Source organism: Phacochoerus africanus, chromosome 15 (assembly GCF_016906955.1).
Source record: "Phacochoerus africanus isolate WHEZ1 chromosome 15, ROS_Pafr_v1, whole genome shotgun sequence".
NCBI classification, from domain to species: domain Eukaryota; kingdom Metazoa; phylum Chordata; class Mammalia; order Artiodactyla; family Suidae; genus Phacochoerus; species Phacochoerus africanus.
The window spans coordinates 103213794-103231126 of NC_062558.1; the positions used below are offsets into that span (position 1 = coordinate 103213794).

The window sequence follows — 17333 nt, forward strand, 5'->3', positions numbered from 1 at the left end:
TACTCCCTCTGAAACTTGCAGGGGAATTCTTCTTTGCCTTTTTCTGGCTTTTGGTGGTTTGCTGGCAATCGTTGGTGGTCCTTGGCTTGTAGATGCATAACTCCATCTCTGCCTCTGTTTTTTCAGCGTGTTTTCCCTATTTCTATGTCTTTGCATGGCCATTATAAGGACACAGTCATATTGGATTAGGGATCCACCTTATTCTAATATGACCTCATCTTAACTAAATGCATCCACGATGACCCTGTTTCCAAGTCAGGTTACATTCTGAGGTGCTGAGGATTAGGACTTCAACACTACCTTTTCTGGGGGCCACAATTTGACCCATAATACCCTGCAGTCCCACTTTAGTGTTTATTCTACAGATGAGCCCAAAATTTGGTTGGTTGAAATAATGCAGAATCACTCAGTAGAGGCTTGGTTAAATGCATGCAAGTGAGCACTCTGCAGCTATAAAACAATGCAGAAGTCAGACGCGGAAAGCCCTTCAAGTCTAGAACCAGAATGTAGTAGGCGACCCTTGGGGTAAGAAAGAGGGAAAATAATAGTATATATTCATATTTTCTTATATTTGTATGAAGAAAGCACTAGAAGAAGACACAAGAAATTAAGAAAAATGATTATGGAAGGTGGGAGGGGGTAGAGGGGAGCAGAGATACAATGAAGACTTTTTTTTGCTTTCTTCTGTTATCTGATTTATGAAACATGTGACCAAGTTACCTATCTCAAAGAATGATACACCAAGAGTGTCATCCTTTTGAATTCAGTAAAGAGCTAATTAAGAGGGAATCTGTATATTGTCCCAGTAATCAACTCCCTATTTCTTTCTCTCTTCTTGAGATTTGCTTAGTCCTTGGAATTTTACCATCAGAATCTCTTCAGATATCACACACTTGTCCTTGGTCAGGAGCATCCTTGTGACTATTATTTCTCATTAGTAAAGAAATCATCTGCCTATTCCAGAACCTCTGGTCCGAGATGGGAACAAAAGCCAATCAGGCAGGCACTGGCATTCTTTATGAAAAGGCTGTTAAGAACAATCAGTTGATGAGCAATTTACATTAAAATGGTCTTAGAAGCAGGAGCTTAGGTAATGAGTCTGTATTTTATCTAAAAATTTTAAATAAGGTGTTGTGAAAGGAATGTTCAGAACCTTTAGGAGCACATTATCCTCAATTTTTCTGTCTCAGAGTTTCCAATTTGAAAAGGAATTTGATTAAAGTACTAAGATCAGAACCAGAGCTTTTTTCTTAAAAAATAATTTAAGTTGATAATTATGTCCATTTGACCCTCTCCACCCCGCCCCCTGAAAAGGAGTTTTATTTTGATCTGGTCCCCAAGGGAAAGTGGGAAGGACAGTGAATTTTCGAAAATACTTTAGGACCTGGTCCCTTAGTTCTGTGTGTCACCCACGTCTTCTATTTCCATTCTTTTCCATCCTACTGACTTGTGTCAGCAAATTCAGCACCTAAATTTATAAGGAAAAGAAATATATATAAGTAAGCCTCATTGGCTAATTAGTAGCCAGGGGATAGTTGAGGAGATGGTTAAAGAACATGTTTTGGTTTATCTAGGAATTTCAGTTTGCCAAGTTCATCCTGGTTCCTTTTATGGTGGATAATCCATAGTGAACAGCATTATCACATGACCTCTTTTCCATAAGCTATTGCGTATTCATTCAGAACATAACTATATTTAACACTTTTTGTATAAGTGATAGTACTATTTTACAAAGAAGTATCATGATACTAGCGCTCATGCATCCAAGCTAGGCAGAGAGAACAAGGTTTATTTTTATGACACAGTGTCATCACAGTCATCATTCCCTGATAGAATCACCCACAGGTGGAAGAACTGGAGGCAGGAAAAGTTATCAGAAAGTGGGAGAAGTTACAATGGAGAAGATAGCATATAAATTCTAATTAAACTAATTTCAAATATATAGGGAAATCTAAGATAACAGCTCAGTGCCTTAATTAAGGCAGGCAGAAAAGTTAAGGAAAGGGAAGATTGGGGGGTGGAGGAAAGGAAGTCTGTTCAGAAAGGGAGAATGGAAGGAACCTGCCATACACATGAATTCAGTCAAGGTGGGCTGCCAATTCTGGAAGAAGACAAGTTTTTCCATTTCTTGAAAACAGTCAGGAGTAGATCGCCAGCAGTCACAGCTGGTCCAGTCCCAGTTCGACCCCTGGATGATAGAAACTCGCTTGCCAGGCAGAGACTGGGACCGCACTGCCTGGTCTTGCCTGCTTTCCTTCCTTTGTTCATTTAAAAACCACAGCCACCAAGTGACTTTGCCTTGTGACTCTGATTATCACCTCCATGCTAAAATCCCTAGATGCTTTACATGGCTATTAAGGTTAATTCTGTCTCAGTTCTAAGGATCTTCCTGTCTTCTGTAGCCTCCACTCCCCCCGCCCCAGGGCTCTTCTCATTCTCCCTTCCCCAACCTCTGACGACCTCCACGTGCTACAAGGCTCTCTTCAACCCTAGAGCCTTTTCACATACTGTCACCTCCCTCTGCAAATGCTCCTCTCACTGGTATTTAACTCCTCAGTTCCTTCTTCACCCACTCCCAGACTTCTCGATGGCACTTTTCACAGCAGAAATTTTACATTTCTGTATAATGATTTGATGATCTCACCCACTAAATGAAGCTTTAAAAGAGAGACACCACATGAACTTTTGCTCATCGTTCCCATGCATTCTGTTGTGAATGGGTGAAGATTTGAGTCACTTATCAGGGAAGCTGAGTAGTATAGTGGATTTCAATACCATTGCCACCACCCCTTCCAGGCTTTCTTACCTGTGGATGGATGCCTACTTAATAAGAACACCTTAAGTAAAGAAAGAAGTTTCTGGAGTTACCGTCACTGCTCAGCAGTAACAAACCATACTAGTATACATGAGGACTCAGGTTTGATCCCCGGCCTTGCTCAGTGAGTTAAGGATCTGGCATTACCATGAGCTGTGGTGTAGGTCGCAGATGCAGCTTGGATCTAGTGGTGGTGTGGCTGTGGTGTAGGCCAGCCCTAAAAAGACCAAAAAAAAAAAAAGTTTCTTTTTCTCACGTAAAAGGTCTTATATGTTAAGCTGAACAAAATTGTCAGGGGCCCAGACTGTTTCATCTTTTTTGCTGGGCATCTGTGAGCTCAGCTTAAAATCAGGGGCTCTATGAGTAAAGAAAAAGGGGGAGGAGAGATATCTGGGCAGTTAGTTATTGCTGTCACAATGCCTTATGAAAGTATTTAGGGGTAAAATAAATACAGAAGACTCTGTTAGCACAGTGCCTGGCACATAGCACTCAACCATGGCTGTTAATGCTTCTTCATTCAGCATTAGGCGTAATAAATGATTTAACTGGGAAGCTTTCCACCCCTGTTCTTTGGACATTTTTCCTCCTTTAATTTCTTCGTCTCTTCATTCTTGGATCAAGTTACTTGGTTTACTGTTTGCAAACTGTTTACCCTGCGTGTAGGGAGCACATCTCTGGTTTCCCTTCTGGGAGTAACAGCCCCTCTGCCTCCCCACTGGGAAGTTGCTCTCCTTAGCCTCTTTGTGATGCCTGTTTATAGAAAATCAGCTTCCCCACAGCTAAGATAAACTCAGTTAATCAAATAGAGACACAGATCTGTTTTCTTCTCTCATGGATGGTACTGTTCGGGCACAAATCTGCCTTTATAGAAGTTGTACCTGGACATGCAGGAGGTAGGCGGAGAGTGGGGGCATGTGAGGAAGGAGGTGATGGGGGAAATTTAGTGAAAATAAAGGAAGCGTATGATTAGCCTTGACAGCTTATTTTCTTTACTTCCTGTGAAGGCAATTGACCGAGGCGTGGCCTTTGAACTTGTCTATAGCCCCGCTATCAAAGACTCCACAATGAGAAGGTACACAATTTCCAATGCCCTCAATTTGATGCAGATCTGCAAAGGAAAGGTATGGTTCCATAATTTTAGAATGTTTTTCAAACCTAGCAGTTTATTATTATTTATTTATTATTTATTATTATTAATCTTCTGGGACTCTCAAGCTGATCCCTTTTCCTTAAAGCAGAAAGTTCTTGAGGCAGAGGAATAAATCCTCCCATTTCAGTGAGTTCTTCCAATTTTAAGGGAAAGAAAAATATTCTGAGGAGGAGTAGTATGAGGGGGAAAAGGAGTGTTGAAAGCTTTTATCTTTCAGTAAAGAATCTGCCATTTACCTACTGTGAAAGAGTAGTCTAAATAATAATTGTCATCACTGAGTTGAATGAAGGATATAGGACCTTTTCAACTACTTTTTAAAACAAATTTGTCTTTTTTAAGATCTGTTGGGAAGGCCTTTTCTATTTCTTATCATAGGCTGCCTTTAGTTTGACATGAGGCCTGAATTCCATCCTTTCCCCTTAGTTACCTTCTCTTTGGAAGAAGTTGGTATTTATGGAGCCTTCAGTCTTAAAGTGTGATTGCTGGTTATTTGTATTATAAGACTCTTCAATTTTTTTCTCACATTTATCTGAGATTAACATTGATTACTTTCTATTTTGTAGAATGTAATTGTATCTAGTGCTGCAGAAAGGGTAAGTCTGATATTAAGTACTTTGTTTTCACCTTTCAGTTATAAAACTTTAAAAGGTTTCTAGGAAAGAAAAATAGTAATGTAATGAACATTTATTGGATGTTTTCATTTTTAACTGCATGTATTCATTGTAATTGCTGAAGAGTAAAATTTATCCCCATTCCTTTGGGGCTGCACGTTTTGTTTATATAAATAGTTTTTCCTTTATAATTGTGGCAGAATGCTTTTCAAAGTTCTTTTATATTTTCAAAGGCTTAAGAAACCCATCAGAATTATAAGGACTTAAATTTATGCAGTTGACATCCTTATTTTTAGATACTTAAGCATCCTATTTACTGAAAATGATATCATTGAAATGTTATGAATAACTTCCCTCATATCTATTTTTTGTTCATTTTATTTTAGCCTTTAGAAATAAGAGGCCCATACGACGTGGCAAACTTGTATCCTTTTCTGAGTAAGAAGTCATTGAAATTTTCTTTAGGAAATTTGGAATTTGGCATGTTATTCTTTAACAAATTTTTTTCTTAATCTTTTATATGAATGTGTCAGTTAATAGCTTCAAAAACAGGTTACATCAAGTTGTAGAGGGTGTCATCCTTTTGTTTCCAGATTGAGGATGAAATAAGAAAAAAGGAAGAAAGGACTCTATAAAAGCTTAGAGTTAAATGAGTCTCTTCTCAAATGCATATTCTGTTTGGACTAAAACCATGGAATTAAAGTGTCTCTCTCTTGGTGTGACCAGGCAAGTTGGCATTTTCAGTTATGTTTCTGTTAGTCTCGTGTCCTCGGCTGACTCTGGGTTGAAATCCTTAACAACCTCACCAGAGGGTTGCTGTTCGGGCTGTCTGAAAGCGATGCCAAGGCCGCAGTGTCTACCAACTGCCGAGCAGTGCTTCTCCATGGAGGTGAGCAAGTTCTTCCAAGAAAAATGCCTCGTGCTCATGTTTAGAGCCAGTTGTCTCTATCAAACTGCTGGGCCATATCTACTTTTATCATCTTGCCCCCACAGAGTTCCTTCAGGGTCATCTTTTCTCAGCCTGGTTAAGCACACCCATCAATGCTTTCTCACCCTTTACTTCAGGCTTTATTTTCTGTAGTTTGTGGAACGAATATAGTTCGCCTTGCAGAGAAGGGTTTTGGATGAGGCTGCCTTCTTTCAGGATCTGCGTGTGCATTTCCCCACCTGCATTTTCATGGGCTTCTAATCTCCCTTTCTCCTCCAGAGGGACATCTTTCCCTGCTGAAGATCACTGTTTTAGAGAACAGGAAAGTTAAAAATACTTGTTAAGCCATTTATGAGGAACGCAGAAACACCAAGTACATTTTTAAAAATCCAGCTAACAAACTCAAATCCTAAGTTTTCACATTTATTACAACTTGTGATTCTTTTCTTATTTTTTGTTTATACGTGTTCAGGAATGCACAGATGATACATTTTTTACTCACATTTCATTTACCATGTATCTACCTCCTCACCTTGAATTCCACTGCTTGAAAGCACTGAATTTCTTATTCATCAGATGATAAAAATTGAACTAGAAGTTTTTGATATGCCAGGACTTTGGAGAATGAAGATGAGGTTTTATTAATAGAAAAAAGCGTATACTTCTGATCTGCTGTTTTATCTTCATTCTCTTTGTAATTTTAGCAGTGGTCAGGAAGCAGTCTACTTGGTACCACCCAGATGAACTTTAAATTTCAGAACTGGTTGCTACGTCTAGACTAAGTATGAATAGTTAGATTGAGGGCTTGTGTGTTGGATTTCAATGATCTGGTTTCCACTTGGGAGAACTGGTTACTGTATTGACTTAACCGTAAAATAGATGATTTTGCTTTTGTATTCAACAGTTTTAGTTTGAGATTGTTGCCTTAACCCATTACATACATTCTAGAAATGACCAAATTAACTAGAACTTTATCAAGATTTTCTTGAAATTAGGGAACAGTTGGTTCACACTGGTAATTCTGCCATTATTTTTGTCTATTTTAAGTGCATGTAAGGAGTCATCAAGATTTTGGATAACAATTAGTGTTCCAAAACAGACCAAGTCAAGAAAGGGAAACTAATTTTAAAAATGCAGTAGGGGAAAATATGAAGTTCTGCTCTCGACTTCAGACAACTCAGCTGTTTAACATAAGAAATCTGCGTAAAACTAGGCTATTATAGAAGCCAAACTAAAAGAAGTCTTGTGGGCTTTAGGTCCAGCCCTGGCCCTGCTCTCCTTCCTGCCTCCACCTACAGGGAGCCCGCGGGTGGTGACGGGGAGGCCTAGGGCCTGGTTCACAGCCAAGGTGGCAGAGCCTCTGGAGAGGGACGGCAGGCATCCTGGCTCGGAATGCCCCCCAGCCTCAGGGTGAAGGTACAGCTGCTCCTTGGTGGGTGCAGCCCACTGGCACAGCTCAGCACGGTCCCTGCCCTCCGCCCTCCCATGTCCCGCACAGAAATAAAAGGCACTTGGCCGTCCTGCCTGGTCAAAAAAACAAAACAAAACAAAACAAAACAAAAACATTCACCCTCGTGTGCCCAGGACAATGCTACTTATTAGCTTATGCCTGCTGTCCTTGCTAAATTCATAACACATCTGCAGGGTAATGATACCCTGGTTTTAGTTGACACTGGGATCAGTGTCACATAGTAGTGTGGTGGGTTCCCAGGATTGCTAATTCCTCCTAAGGTTGCATGAGAGGAAATGCAAGATTCTGAGGCAAGAGAATTCAGGGTCTCATTATTTTTCTCTGCACTGCTAAGTCCTAGCTGGTCTCTGTATCATCCTGAGTGCCCCATTTAAGGACAGCGCTGCAGTGAAGCACTACCAGAAGATGGTTAATAGATTCTCAGAGGGTCTGGAAACCTCATCCTGAGAGCAGTTGTTGAAAGCAGTGCAGGAATAGATTCCTGGAAAACAGAAGATGGGGCACACAGTAGCAGCAGTTCCACATTGGGAGCTTGCTACAGGGAATCACAAATAAGTGGTCCTGGGGGTTCTAGAAACCACTGAACAGCGATTCTAAGGAGGTCATGAGGAAAGGACAGCAAAGAGGTTCAAGGTCCAAAAATTACCTTATCTGATAGCTATAAAACTCGGGGTTTTCAGTGGTTTATAATCTGTCAGCTTAGATTAAGAAGGAAATGTTCATGTGATTAAAAAAGAGAACATTTCTGAGATGGAACTAAAATAATTTTGAAACTAATGCATTTTGTTTTGTTACTGAGTGTTGGCTTTCGCAATTTATTCATTCTACTGATTTTTGGACTTTTACTCATAATCATAGTGATATAAATAAACTTCTCTAAATGCAACATTTTTTATTTGGCGAAATGGAAATCATTGGCAATTTCTCTTTTTTTCGAGGTTCTCTGATTATGTTGGCATTTTAATGACCTTGACAGCGGTTTTGTCCCTTTTAGAAATTAAGATGCTCTTAAATAACTGGCAAAGATTTAGTAGACTTGGTAAATTGATTCTATTAACTGAGAAGGTAATGTTTAACTCTTTACTTTTTATTTTTATTTTTTTGTCTTTTTAGGGCCGCACCTGCAGCACATGGAGGTTCCCAGGCTAGGGATAGAATCGGAGCTGTAATTTATGGCCTAAGCCACAGCCATAGCCACATAGGATCTGAGCTGTGTCTGCAACCTACACCATAGCTCATGCCAACTGCGGATCTTAACCCATTGAGTGAGGCCAGGGATTGAACCTGCGTCCTTCATGGATGCTAGTCAGATTCATTTCCACTGAACCACGACAGGAATTCCAATGTTTAACTCTTTAGAATTGACTTTACTGGAGTTCCCATCATGGCACAGCAGAAACTAATCCAACTAGGAACCATGAGGTTTCAGGTTCAATCCCTGACCTTGCTCAGTGGGTTAAGGATCCGGCATTTCCGTGAGCTGTGGTGTGGGTCAAAGATGAGGCTGGGATCTGGCGTCACTGTGGCTCTGGCGTAGGCTGGCAGCTGTAGCTTTGATTAGACCTCTAGCCTAGGAACCTCCATAAGCCGTGTGTGTAGCCCTAAAAAGAAAATAAATAAATAAAATTGACTTTACTTTTATCACAGGAAATAAATGATTCTTAACTAAACTTATGTTCATCAGGTCCTTTTGATTGTCTCCTGGGTAGCTAAAGGGTCTCTCCTCCCCAGTCCTTCCCAGTTTCTTTCTTTTTTTTTTTTGGTCTTTTTGCCTTTTCTTGGGCTGCTCCCAAGGTGCCTCCACTCCTGTTATATTTGCCCTGGTGTGCTGTCTCAGTGTGGAATAGGAAGAAGCGCTGTGTTAGGTGTCTTAAGATCCTCCATAGATGATACAGTGCCTGGCCTCTTAGTACATTTTTAGCAGAAGTCAGCTAAATTTACGTTCAACTCTGCTGCCAACCTGTCCTAAGCATTTCATAATTCCCGTTTTTCTTTGTCCATTTCCACTAATATATGAGATTAGTAACCATGTGAGTTTGATATTCTTCACTCACTCAACAAGTATCTCTTAAACACCTGTTAAATAACCAGGCATTGCTGGGTGTTGCACATATGGTATGACTGGTTCTTCAGAGGTGTACTCCTGACCTGGTGAGGGACACAGGTACATCCGCACTGTGAAATGAAATGAGCACACACCACTCGGGAGTGGTGCAGTTGACAGTTGCCCTGTCTTTTTTTTGTCTTTTTTAGGGCCACACTTGCACATATGGAAGTTCCCAGGCTAAGGGTCATATCAGAGCTGTAGCTACCAGCCTATGCCTTAGCCATAGCAATGCAGGATCCAAGCCACATCTGCAACCTATACCACAGCTCACACAAAGCCGGATCCTTAACCCGCTGAGCAAGGCTAGGGATTGAACCCGCATCCTCATGGATACTAGTCAGATTCATTACCACTGAGCCATGGCAGGAACTCCCTAGCTGTCTTTTTTTTTTTTTTTTTGTCCTTTTGTCTTTTTAGGGCCGTACCCTCAGCTTATGGAGGTTCCCAGGCTAGGGGTCCAATCGGAGCTATAGCTGCCAGCCACAGCCACAGCAATGCCGGATCTGAGCCGTGTCTATGACCTACACCACAGCTCACGGCAACGCCAGATCCTTAACCCACTGACTGAGGCCAGGGATCAAACCCGCATCCTCATGAATGCTAGTCAGGTTCATTACCACTGAGCTGCAACAGGAACTCCTCCCTAGCTGTCTTGATTCATCCATCTTTCTGCCACACTTCAGCACGTGCTACACCACACTCTGAAACTTGGGTTCTGGCTACATAAGATGCCATGGACAGACTATTAAAGGTAACCTGCCCTATAGTTTTACCCTAGAGGTATTCCCTTTGGAATGAATTAGATGTTAATAATACACCGATAATTTGTAGAAGCTGAGGGGGAAAAGGTAATAACAAAAAATGGCACTAGCACTCATAGCAGTTCGTTATGGCTTTATCATTTACTTATGCTTTAACTCACAGTAACATGGGATGCTTGTTAAACCACCTCTTATTTACTCATGTCTTAACTCTAAGCACTGTGCTTTCCCCGTTTATCTTACAGAAACTAGAAAAACTGCTTTTGGAATTATTTCCACGGTGAAGAAGCCTCGGTCATCAGAAACAGATGATGAGTCTCTTCCAGCCTGCAAGAAAGCCAAGTGTGAGGACTGAGAAGAGTCCCCCAGTCTCTGTCAGCACTCCCTTCTTCCCTTTGATGGTCCATCAGCCACAACAGAAACGAAACCTTCGTATGATGCACTGTTTTCACTTAGAGCTAGATATCAGTAGTCTGTAAAAACAGTCTTATATTCAAGCCATTGAAATAACAAAATTTAGTGAAGCACTGAGGGAAAAAAGAAAAAGACCATCCCCTTTAAATGTATTTTAGAAGAAAAACAAAGACTAGTTTATCTTTTGTGTTAAGTGATAAATGGCAGGTATAATGAATAAGATGTTTCAGTATTTCACGAGACTCTTTAAAAATGTTTCTTGTTCATTTAAAAATTCATGGTTTTCAGCTTGATAAACATGGCTTATTTTAATTTTACTGTCCAAGTGGTTATTTTGAGGACTATTAAAACTTGTATTAAGGGGTTGGCTTTTACTTGATTTATTCTTGTTTTAAGCCACTCTTTAATAGTATTCGTCAAGGCAAAATTCCTTCTAAAAGGAATCACTATAAAACCTGTGGAAGGAAAGAGAAGGTGCACATAAAATCACACTTGGCCTTTTCCTTTGCTTCTTCTTACCTCCATGATGCCCTTGAAATAGGATTCCTCTGAGCTGGAGGCCCCTGAAAACCTTGTGTTCATTTTTCTAATTGTCGTATTAAAAATCTCAAAGCACTGGACTCAACCAAATTTGGAAATAATTTTTTTTAACAGCAAGATCATCATATTAAATAGAATCGTATGTAAATTTGCTTTTTTTTGCAACTATCTGCATTTATTCTATATTTATATTAAGAAAATTGTTTAAATGGGGAAAAAGAACACTGCTGTTCTGAAAGTCAGAGAAAAGATAGTTTTAAAAAGAGAAAGCTTTCCACCAAACTCAGTGATGAATTTAGATGCTTAAATAAAATATCAGTTAAGAGAATTCATTTAATGGGAGTTCCTACTCTGGTGCAGTGGGTTAATGATCCAGCTTGTCTCCGTGGCACTGTTGGTTCAATCCTTGGCCCAGCGCAGTGGGTTAAGGATTCCATGTTGCCGCAGCTGAGGCATAGGTTGCTGACACAGTTCAACTTCATTCACTGTCTTGGAACTTCCACATGCCGAGAGAGTGCAGCCAAAAAAGGAGAAATAAAATAAATAAAACAGTACACCATAACCAGATGAGATTTATTCTAGGAATGTAAGGGTATTTCAGTTCCTCTTAATGTACTGTACTTCATCATATTAATAGGTCGTATGGGAAAAATCAGAATCGTCTTAATAGATGCCAGTAAGATATTTTATAAAATTTTAAATATACTCCTGATTTAAAAAATAAACAACAGTAAAATCCCTTGACAAAATACAAGGGGGAGAATATTTTACACATACGTGTATATGTGTGTTTGTATTTATATATTGTATATGTTCGGTATAATGGTTCTAAAAATAAAGCATTTTTTACTTGCGCTTAAGCAGTTTGATGGATTAACGTACTCGCCTCCCTCTGTAAAACTGATGGCTACCACTGCTGAACCCCTACACCCAGAGCCTGCCACTTCCTGGAGTGCCAGCTTGCCTCTGCCCTCACCCCGCATGGATTCGCAAGTTAGGTGTGTGTTTATTCACAAGTCTGTTTATGCCATTGTATTTAGCATTATAAAATTGTGTAAGTTAATTTAAAATTGTGAAAACTGATGAATCAGGAGGGGAAAAAAGAATTCCCAGGAAAACTGTTGTTTCCCAAAAGTTTGAAAAAGATGAGTCATTAAAAAGAACTGTCAAAATCAATGTGAGTAAGACAGCTAGATTTGGAGGTGAGTCACTAGAAATTCTGCACTTGCATTGCTTTACCAATTTTAAGTTCTCTTTCTATTTTTTTTAAATTGAGGTAATATTGTTTATAACATTAAGTTTTATGTGTACAGCTTTATATTTAACTTCTGTGTACACTACAGCATGCCACCAAAAGGTCAGTTTCCATCCATCACCAAACAGTTTACCCCCTTACCCATTTTGCTCTCCCCCCGCCCCGTCCCCTCTTTCCCTCTAGTAGTAACTACTCTTTATCTGAGTTTGTTTTTGTTTCATTTAGTACTTTTTTTTTTTTAATTCCGTATAAGAGTGAAATCGTGTAGTATATATCTTTCTCTCCTTGACTTATTTCACTTAGGATAATACCCTCAAGGTCCAGCCTTGATGTCATAAATGGCAAATGTTCAACTTATTTTATGGCTGAGTAGTATTCCATTTTATGTATTTTTATATATTATACATTTCATATATATACGCACCACATCCTTAACCATTCATTTGTCAGTGGGCATTTTTGGATTGTTTCCATAGCTTGACTATTATAAATAATGCTGCAGTGAACATAGGAGTGTATATTTATTTACAAGTTCATGTTTTTATATTTTTTTGATAAAGTCTCAAGTGGAATAGCTGGATCTTGCTAGTTCTAGTCTTAATTTTTTGAGGAATCTCCGTAGTGTTTTCCCTAATGACTACCAATTTACATTCCCTCCAGTAGGGTATGAGAGTTCCCTTTTCTCCACATCCTTGCTATAGCATTTTTTATTGCCTTTTTTCTAATAGGCTAATGGGCATAGCATAGGTATTAGCAATATCTTTCTGCACATGTCTCCTCAAGCAAGGGAAACAAAAGCAAAACTAAAAAGCTACACACCAAAAGAAACCACCAACAAAATGAAGAGACAGCCTACTGAATGGGGAAAAAATATTTTTTAAGTCATATATCTGATATGATGTATAAAGAACTCATTCAACAAGAAAAAACCAAACAACCTAATTAAAAAATAGGCAAAATATCCAAATAGACATTTTTTCTAGAGAAGATGTACAGATGGCCAACAGGCACGTGAAAAGATGTTCAACATCACAAATTACACAAATCAAAACTAAATGCGATACCACTTTTCTTTCTTCTTTAAAGAGACTGGAACTCAGGAAAGAATGTAGATCTCCAGTCATTGGAGCCATACTCCTAAGAATAGGCTTTGGCCTTTCTTTAAAGATCAGCACGTGAGTGTACAATTATATATTTTAAACTTAAAGTGTTTAATGGGTTGTATGTTCAACTTTTTTGATGCCCTCCTTAATCTACTTTTCCAGCCAACTGATTAGCCCCAATTGCACCAGAAATGATATTGAGCACTTTTATGTTATATTAGGAAGGAAGTAAAGTTATGGTAGATGTGAGTCTTGAAAACTCAAGAAAAGCAACTGGGTAAGAATTAGAAATATGGTGCTTCCTAGCTTATGTACATTTGTTATGTATTTGCAGTTGTGCCTGCTTTCTGTTTATGAATAGGTGTTTATCCTGTTACTCAAGACAGGAGGGTATGTGGCTGGTCACCAATGAAGAGCAGCAAGCAGGCTTTCTTCTTAAGTTTGCTTTTGTTAGAACATGAACCACTACTGGTTTAGTAGCAACAAGATGGCAGTATCTTTAGTAAAAGTTCAACAAGGTGGTCCATTACAAAATGAATACACAGAAGCCATTTGTCTTACTTAACAGTAACTTGTTATAAAATACCATTTTAAGAGATGGCCATGGAATTCCCGATGTGGCACAGTGGGTTAAGAATCCGACTGCAGCAGCTCAGGTAGCTGCGGATGTGCGGATTCGATCCCCAGCTTGGTACAGTGAGTTAAAGGATCTAGCATTGGCAGAGCTGTGGCTCAGATTCAATTCCTGGCCCAGGAATTTCCATGTGCCACGGGTGCAACTCTAAAACAACCAAAAAAAGAAAAAAGAAAAAATGATATGGGAAATTAAGGAAGATTGGAATACATGGTGGGAGACATTCTATTTCCCTGGGTAAGGAGACACTGTACATCAAATTCTCCCCCAAATTAATCTATGAATTTAACAAAATCCAAAACAAAGCGTCTGTATATTTTTGTTTTCTTATGTATATGTTTCCTTTTTAGGCTTGATATTTTGAAAAAAGAAATTGCTAGGAAATTTTTGTCAAAAAACAATGGGAGGGCCTTGTACTCGTGAGCACTGCAGAGTACAGCAGAGCTCTAGTAATAAAGCATATAATTGGTGCAGAAGTCCATGTAGATGAGTGAGAGTCAGGAGTCCAGATCCACCAGTCCGGTTACAAGAAGAAGTAATGGGTTGTTCACTAAGTGGTGTTGGAACCACTTAGAGCACATTAAGTGGTTAACTGACACAGTGTCTGTGTTAAAATCCAAACCTGCTAGTACTTACTATCTGTGGCCTTGCACAAACGATGTAGCCACTCTGTGCCTCCCTTCCTTCATGCTCTCCCTATGGCATTATTGTGAGGGTTGAGTAGATAAAATTTATAGAAAGCTCAGCAGGACTTGTTATATAGGATGTACCTAATAAGTATCAGCTATTATTCTGTCATTTAGGGGAAAAAAAGCAAGTCTAATCCCTGCCTCATACCCAAGAAACAACCATAGTAAATTCAAGTGGATTAAAGATTTAAGATTTTTAAAGTGTAATATCCTAGAGAAAAAGCTCATTAAAAAAAAAAAGAAAGAAAGAAAAAAAAAGCTTGGAATGGAAAAGACCTAAATGTGGTCATCAAAGCTAGAAAACATAAAAGCTTGATCAATTTGTCTGTATAAAAATATAGTGTTTGGAAAGTACAAACAGCTAGGAAGCTACATTTACAATGCACATTCCAGAGAGATTCAGCATTCTTAGCTTTTTTAAAGAAGAAATTGGTTTTTTAAAAAATAAATATTCAACGTGACAAATACTGCTGTGTTCATCCAGATGCGTTTTACCAAGCTGGTGTCCCCCTCCCTCAGCTGCTGCAGATGTGGGGTACCAGTGGTTTATCCTCACCCTCCGCAGGAGGCTTTTCCTGGGCTGATAGACATCACCCTGCCGGGGGATGTATTACTCCACTCGTGGAGGTTGGCCCATGGTGAATGCCTGATTCAGAGCATAATAGCCAGCCTTCTGGCCTCTGCGATGCAGTTTGTGCTCCTGAACTCCCCATAGGATTAGGTTTGGGAGAGATTTCGGAAGCCATGTCTTTGCCACTTTTCTGTCCTCCCCTCTTCTGTTTCCTTCCATCCTCTACAGAGCGCTCTCACGAAATCACTTATACACCAATCCTTATTTCAAGTACCGCTTCCAGGGAACCTGACTTAATAGAAAATTGACCAAAGAAGACTGACCCAGAAAAATGCTCAGTAAACCTGAAGATGCTGAACTTTTTTAGTAATCAGAGGAAAATCATCAAAAATATTCTGCTGATAGGGTTGAGAAAATAAAAGATTTATAAAATGAGTATTTTTATGACTGTAGGGAAAAGCAGCATATTGTGGAAGGGGTAGTTTGATGTCAACCTTACAGGTATTTCTATAAATGTATTTCTTCAGCAATAACTGGTTAGGTGTAAAGGATGGATGGATAAGAATGTTCCTTGCAACAATGTCTCAAATGGAAAAATAGAAACAACCTAAATGCCCAGTAATGGTAGGATGAGTTAATTGATTATCGTGCATTGAAACATAGGACCACCATTTATAAAGATGTCTAGAATAAGTTGTTCAATTGAAAACCAATTTACAAAACTAAATGTAAAGTGCCCATATACAATGTGCATACAAATAATGAGAGCAAGTGTCTTGAAATTAGGATTATTGGTGACATTTGCTTCTTCCTTATTCATACTTGGCTTAATTCCTAATGAGCATGAATTACTTGTTCAAGGGGAGAGGAAATTTTTTCATTTGGGACATAACGACAGGATGTTAGATGTTATGACGTGGAGAAAAGAAGTGCAACAGAAACATGCTTGAGACTAACAAGTCTGAGGGTCAAGGATGACTTCCTGCAGGACATCTAGCTACCTGGAAGGGGAGGAATGAGGAGAATTTATGCAGCAGGGTGGGCTGGGCTGGGAAGAAGAGCCTTTCAAGGAGCTAGCACAGTTTGTGAGAACAAAAGCTAGTGCCTGGATTTCTTAAGGAACTGAAAAGTCAGTGGAGTAGAAATTTAGTGTTTAGCTAGAAAAGTAAAGAGAAATAGATGAGAATAAAGAGTTAATAGCAGCCAGACTTCAAGAATTTTAGAAAACGTTAAGGTCAGGGGTGGAGGGGTTTTTTTAATTTTTTTTCTTCCTGAGGGAAATCGGGAACCATTGCAAAAATTTTGAAGCAAAAGACTTAACCAGATTTGCATCTTAGAAAAATCATTCTGGCTACAACTGGAAGGACAGCCTGGAGGGAAGGTATCTGAGGCTGGCTATTTGAGTCATCTGGGAGATGTCATGATGATCTGAACTAGGGGAGTGGCCCCTAGGATGAAAGGAGGTAGACAGACGCCAGAGCTCCTTAGGTAGTATGCTTGGTAAGAATCTTAGGTGGCTGATTTGAAAGAGGGGTGAGGCAGAGGGAAAGTCAAGAGCAACTTCTAAGAGTCTCTCCTGGCTGGCCAGTGGAGGTTCCCTTCACTGATAAAAGAATACAAAAGACAAATTGTGGGCAAAGAGCTGGCTTAGGTGGGAAGACAAGGAGCTTATAAAAGTTGACCACCTATGTAAAAGAAACTTGAAGATTTTGCCTGAAGTGTTTATCTTTTCCATTGGCAAAAGTCACTGAGTTGGTCTTGTTATAATGTGACTTATTTCATGTTTATTCTCAAGCCCTGTTCCAGTGTACTAATGCAAATTTTCTTATGTGGCAACACAAAAGTGTTTAACCCCTTACTTTCTTCTCTCCTCTACCTTCCAGCTCTTGTGGGGAAGGGGACTTGAGGAAGACATAAGGGGACTTGAGGAAGACATAAAGCAAAAACTTGGCCACGTAATAACAAATTCAAGTTTTGCTATGGGAGAAATCTCTGCTAGGAAGAAATGGAAGGACCCTGAGCCATAAGGATCTGATGGGTTAGAGCCAGGACCCAAGAGGACACCAAGGTAGGGAGTATGAAGCTCCCAGCACTCCTGGGAGCTGGACTGTAAGGTTTGTTTGGAGACTAGGTAGGAAAGGTTCAGAATATTTCGAGCCATCCTCTCAAGTCCATGACCAGCTAACTGGAAGACCCTCTGGTTATAGATTGTGCCTATACACCATCTCAGAGGGTCAGAGGCATAGCTAAGATGTTATGAATATTCCAGTGCCAATGTTTCACA

General features: G+C 39.6%; 1 protein-coding gene across 1 annotated transcript in view; it reads left to right on the forward strand.

Moving 5' to 3' along the window:
• Nucleotides 1-10619, forward strand: part of RPP30 (ribonuclease P/MRP subunit p30) — a 29607-nt gene extending 18988 nt beyond the window's left edge. Inside the window, exons 7-11 of the mRNA XM_047760172.1 lie at nt 3820-3936; nt 4529-4558; nt 4963-5000; nt 5386-5465; nt 10089-10619. Coding sequence (XP_047616128.1) covers nt 3820-3936; nt 4529-4558; nt 4963-5000; nt 5386-5465; nt 10089-10198 — 375 coding nt within the window. The 3' untranslated portion in view covers nt 10199-10619. The remainder of the gene's footprint in view (nt 1-3819; nt 3937-4528; nt 4559-4962; nt 5001-5385; nt 5466-10088) is intronic.
• Nucleotides 10620-17333: the final 6714 nt, after the last annotated feature.